General features: G+C 42.6%; 1 protein-coding gene across 1 annotated transcript in view; it reads right to left on the reverse strand.

Annotated features, from left to right (window-relative positions):
* Positions 1 to 1251, reverse strand: part of TSPAN9 (tetraspanin 9) — a 110443-nt gene extending 109192 nt beyond the window's left edge. The window contains exon 1 of the mRNA XM_044677567.1: positions 198 to 1251. Within this exon, the coding sequence (XP_044533502.1) occupies positions 198 to 539 (342 nt within the window). The 5' untranslated portion in view covers positions 540 to 1251. The remainder of the gene's footprint in view (positions 1 to 197) is intronic.
* Between the last annotated feature and the right edge of the window lie 4749 nt (positions 1252 to 6000).

Below are 6000 nucleotides of genomic sequence, written 5' to 3' on the forward strand. Positions count from 1 at the left end.
AGCCAAGTAGAGCTAGACCCGAGTAAATTAAGTCTCCATTCAAGCACCCACTAGGTGGAAGGAGGGAAGAAAGGGGAGGGCAGTAGAAATGATTTAAAAAAAAAACTTACCATCATTGTTCGGAGCAATGCAGCAGAGAAGGGGAGAGGGGAGGCAGGAGGGAAAGGCAGAGGAGGGAAGTAGGGGCAGGTACTCACCCAAAATACCAAATTGAACAGGAACATCATGTATTTCAAACAGCAGAGGCAACCTCTGGCCATGTTGCACTTCTTAAATTCTAGAAGGAAGACAAAGGAGAGGTCCAGGTAAAATACCACGTACTTGCTGCCCTTCGGGGCATTGTACTTGTCCGTTTTCACTCCGGCCTCGGCGTGGCTCTGGCCCCTGGTTCGGGAGCCCGTGGTACCATAGAAGGCGCCTGCGGTAAAGCCGCGGCCCAAGGGGCGGCCCGAGGAAGAGGGCTTGGCAAAGTCCGAGTCCTTGCTGTCCAAAGATGGACTCCGGTGGATCGAAGAATCCTCGCTACTCGACTTCTCCATGCTCGCGTTGTCCCCAGGGGGCCGCAGGGACTGAGGGCATCTCTCCCAGAGTGGAACGCAGTAGGGGTGCACAACTCTGCTTGGCAGGGGGGCTGCGGGAGGGCAGAAAGGGAGGCAACCTCCCGGCGGGGGGCTCCCCCTCTTTTCTCGAGGCTGCACCCTCCCTCTCCAGGAGGCTTCTCTAGAGCAGGCGTCCCTGCATTGCTGCTGGCTTACTGCTGCTCTCTCTACCTTCCCACCAGGACGCCCAGTTCACCGCGGGCCGGCCCGCTCCTGTGGGGGCTGCGGCTCCTGCCTACACACGTCCCGCAGCCCCAACAGACTCATGCCTTCCCCTGGTCTCAGAGAATCGATCAGTTCTGCATAACTTAGCTTCTCTTTCTTTTCTTTCTTTCAATCTTATTTCGTCTTCCAAAGCAGTCAGTTTTCCTCTGTCCCTTCCAGCCAGAGGGTCCACGAGTGCCAGAGGGGCACAGCTTCTCTGGGCACCCGCCCCACCACAGAACGCTACCACTTTTTTTCTGGCTTTCTCGCCTCCCCCCTCTCCCGTTAGTTTGCAGTAACAGCTCTTCAGCTTGTGGCCCTGGCTCTCGCCTGCTGCTTGCTCTCTCGCCGGCGGCCAATGTGGTACTGCTGGAGCTGTGAGCTCAGCAGCAGCAGCTGCAACCTCTGGGTATTCCCTTAGAAATCCCTGACCTAACTATCAAGTCATAAATCGACCACCACCCCCTCCCCGCCCCCACCCCCACCATCACCATCATCACCACCATCCCGGGTCCTTGTGGTCCCACCCCCAGCTCTGCATCTGGCCAATCGTCACGGGCCAGTCCCGCGGTGGGGGATGCCTCTCCCCCAAATGACACAATACCTTTAATAGGATTAGCTTCTGCTCTTTGCCTATACAAGTGCACAGCCGAAAAATCTCTCTTAAATGTCAAGGGCTCTTTAGCTGTTGATGAGCTGGAACTGTATGTAGGATCCCTGTCTCTTTAAACGTCAGAAAAGCCTGGAGGGCATGAAGATGAGCTCCAAAGGGCTCAGGGGGAAAGTAGGGGGCAGAAAGAGTAAGCAGGACGGAAGCCTAAGGCTGTGTCCTACTCTGCCATTGCTTTGCACTTTGCTGCACCTTCGAAGCTTAGAAAAGGTCTGAATCCGGTGTATATCTGTACCACACTCAGGGTCTGAGAGATGACCCTGCTGAAGAAGCAGGAGGTGTGGGTGCCCTGCCTGAGGAACTCATCTGCACACATTCACACTGACACGCGAGCCAACCCGCTCCAAGCTCCTGGTCACTCTCACTCAGGAGGGAAAAGTAGGTTTCTACAGTGGGTGGTATCTGCAGCCTCACAAACCTCATTGATAGCTAAGGATCCACATCCATCTCGAGATAACAAATAAACTCTCTCTCATAACCGGACCCTTCAAGGAAGATCAGGAGCAGAGGTGGGGGTGGGGGGCACACGAAATGGGTAAGAAATAGACAGGTGCCTTAGAAATTTGGATTTGAGTTTTGGTTCTGATACTTCTAGCTGAGTGACTGTGGGAAAGTCATTTAATTTTGCCAAGTCTCAATTTAGTCATTTGCTTCTTTTAAAAATGGAATGAAACTTCTGATTTCATCTTGGTAGGAAATTCCTGCTGTTAAAACTCCTCTAACCTATATAGTTTAGCATCTGCTCTACAACTTAAAGGATCACAAAATTAAGTCAATATTTATTAATGCCTTCTATAAGCCAGGCACTGTGCTAAAGTATTAGCTCTTAGCTAGCAGGGACCTAGGAGGTCATCTAGTTCAGCCTACTAGATGAGGAAACTGAGGTCCAGCATGATAAAATGAATTGTTTCTACATTATATAGGTAATAAAGGCTAAGATTCAAATCCAGATCTTTTGACTCCAAATCTCTTCCTTATCCCTAATACATAAGATAGAGTAATCTTAGGAAAATGCCTGAGGGGACAAAAAGTGAAATGACTTGCCCAGGGACCCTCAGCCAGTGTGTGTGTATGTGTGTGTATGAATATATATATATATATATGTTTTTGAGTAGGCAGGAACCAAGGTCTTCCTATTTCAGCCAGCTCATTCTACTGCAAACTGACATATACTTGCACTAAGTCCCCATAGGACTGTTGTAAGGAAAATGCTTTATCTGTAAATCTGAAAACATTATAGAAATGTTATGATCCCCAAACTATTAAGTATTAGTGTTATTTAGCTCTGTAACAGTGGTCAAATGAAAGGAAGTTTGCAAGTCCCAATGGGCTTTGGCAACAAGCAAATATGCATGCCACTCAGAGCTACATTTCCAATGAAGCCTCAGGCTCCAAGAATATGTCCTCAGAGGGCAGAGAATTGGGATTCCTAAGGAATACTGTAAAGAGATGTCACCAAGGCAAAAAGACAGCTAAAAGGAATATCTCTCGGGAATTTGACCTGCTGGCTCCCTGCCACTCTTGGGATCTGGAAGCAGGGAAAACAGTTTGGAAGCTATCACAATAATCCAGGTAAGGAGCTTGAATGAGGGAGGTAGCCATGCATGTGAAGAAAAAGTGACAAAAATATTCTATGGAGATAAAATCAACAAAGCTTGGCAACTAATCATATATAGAGTGTGAAGGAGAGAGAAAAATCAAGGCACAAGATTGAGAGATGGAGTGTCATGTTTGAGGAACAGGAAATAGGACATTGCAGTTGAATCATAGTATGCAAAGAGGAAAGAGTAAGGTTTAATGAACAAGGCTAGAAAGGTAGGAAGAAACCAGGTTATAAAGAGCTTCAAATGCCACACAGACTTGATATCTGATCCTAAAGGTAATAGGGAGCCACTGGAACTCAGTGAACAGAAGGAGTAACATAGTCAGAACTACGCTTTAGAAAAATCTCTCTGGCAGCTGAGTGAAGGATGGAATGAAAGGAGAAGTAGGAAAAATATTGAATCAGGAGGTCTGATTAGAAGGCTATTGCAGTAGCCTAAGCAAAGGGCTCAGGGCATGAACTAGGATTATGGTTATAGGAAAGTAGAGGATACATGCAAGAGATGTTGAAATAATAGAAATGACAAGATTTAACAATGGATTAAATATGTCAGCTGAGTAACAATGAGGCATCAAGGATGATACCAAAGCTGTGACCTTGAGTGACTAAGAGGATGAGAGTACCCCTCAGTAGTAACAGAACCAATATGGTCCAGGCATGGATATTTTAGTCCTTTCCCCACTATAATTCAAGATTGCTTTTTCAGAATGGTTGGATTAATTCACAGTTTCTCCAAAGGCACATTAGTGTATAAAGGGAGAAGTCTTAACCAAACAAAGGCTAGAGAAGATCATAAAAGAGAAAACAGGCCTACTACATAACATTAAACAGCTTTGTATGAAAAAAATCAATGTAGCTATGATAAGGGGCACAATTAACTGCTGGGGAGAATCTTTGCATCAAATATCCGGTAAAAATCTGTATGTCAAGATAAATAGGAAATTAAAATAAATACATAAAAAATGAATAAGACATGATCATGACCTTCACGGGACATACAATACAGCTAAGGAGAAAAGACACACTTATACACCCAAAAGTTAAATAACAATTCAAGATAGTATATGATTCGCTACTTAATTCATTCAATAAATATTTGTCAAGGGTTTGTTGAATTCAGTGAACTATACAAAGGGGCTGAAGAAGCTATTGTCTCTACCTCATGGAGCTTTCAGTCTAGTTCTATGGCTAAAATGAGTGGCACATGCAATAAGAATAGAACTTTTTAAAAAAGAGATTAATGTGTTTAGAGGTAGTATTTGACTTAAGGTTTGAAAGCCGGCCAGATTCAATTAAGAAAAAAAAAAAAGAAAAAATGTTCTAGGAGGGAAAATGCTATGAGCAGAGTCTTCAGAGTGAAAAATAATCATAAAACAGTAAAGAAAATAATCTGTCTGAGGCACTGAATTCCTATAAGGGAATAGTGAGAGATGAAATGGATAACTAAATGGCACCATGGATAGAGTCAGGAAAATTCATGTCTCTGAGTTCAAATCTAACCTCAGAAACTTACTAGCTCTGTCACCTTGGACAAATCACTTAACTATTTGCCTCAGTTTCCTCATCTGTAAAATGAGCTAGAGAAGAAAATGGAAAACTGCTCCAGTATCTTTGCCAAGAAAATCCCAAATGGGGACACAAAAGAGCCAGACATGACTGAAACAAATGAAAAACAATAACCATCACCACAAGGTATAAGGTTAGGTAAAGAGAGCCCAAATTGTGGACACCACTGAATACCACATATTATAATCAAGGAATTATACAATATTAGAGTAAGAAGGGATCTTAGAAACTATCTAATCCCGTTACCTTTATTTTACAGATGAGTAAACTGAGGCTCAGACCAGAAAAGAGATTTTCCCAAGATAACAGAATATTTGTGATAAGTGCAGAACCAGGACTAGAATGCATGCTTCCTGTCTCCCTATCCAGGAACAAAGACTACTTGCAAGAGTATGTATTAGATGAAAATAATAAATGTTAGAGGAGATGTGGCAAAATTGGGACATTAATGCATTGCTAGTGGAGTTGTAAATTGATCCAACCATTCTGGAAAGGAATTTGGAAGTATGCCCAAAGGGCTTTAAAAGAATGCATGTCCTTTGATCCAGGAATACCACTGCTGGGTTTATATCCCAAAATGATTTTAAAAAATGGGAAAGGATGTGTATACAAAAAATATTTATAGCTGCACTTTTTGTGGTAGCAAAAAATTGGAAAATGAGATCATGTCCCTCAATTGGGGAATAGCTGAACAAATTGTGGTATATGATGGTGATGGAATACTATTGTGCTATAAGGAATGATGAAAAGAATAATTTCAGAAAGAGCCAGAAAGATCTACATGAACTGATGCAGAGTGAAATAAACAAAACCAGGAGAACATTATACACAGTAACTGAAACATTGTGATGTGATCAAATGTGACACTACTAACAGCAATACAATGACCCGGGACAATTCTGAGGGACTTATGAAAAAGAATGTTAACTGCATCTAGAGAAATAACTGTTGGAATAGAAATGCAGATGAAAACATATTATTTATCACTTGTTTATATGGGCATATGATCTAGGGGTTTGGTTTATAAGATTATTCAATTACAAAAATGAATAATATGGAAATAGGTTTTGAGAGATAATACATGTATAACCCAATGAAATTGCTTGTCAACTCTGGAAAAGGGGAGAAAAGAGGGGGAGGGAAACAACATGAATCATGTTACTTTGGAAAACTTCTGTGTAAATTTGTTTTTTGAATAAAATAAAGATAAATTTGTTTAAATGTGTATTGGATCCTATGTGCACATGATAGGATTATATGGTATTCTTATACACGTCAATAAATCAGCATTTATTGAGTACCTAAGCAATGGGAATCCACTGGAAATTCTTGAAAGGGACAGACATAATCAAACTGAT

This window comes from Gracilinanus agilis, chromosome 5, assembly GCF_016433145.1.
Source record: "Gracilinanus agilis isolate LMUSP501 chromosome 5, AgileGrace, whole genome shotgun sequence".
Taxonomy (NCBI): domain Eukaryota; kingdom Metazoa; phylum Chordata; class Mammalia; order Didelphimorphia; family Didelphidae; genus Gracilinanus; species Gracilinanus agilis.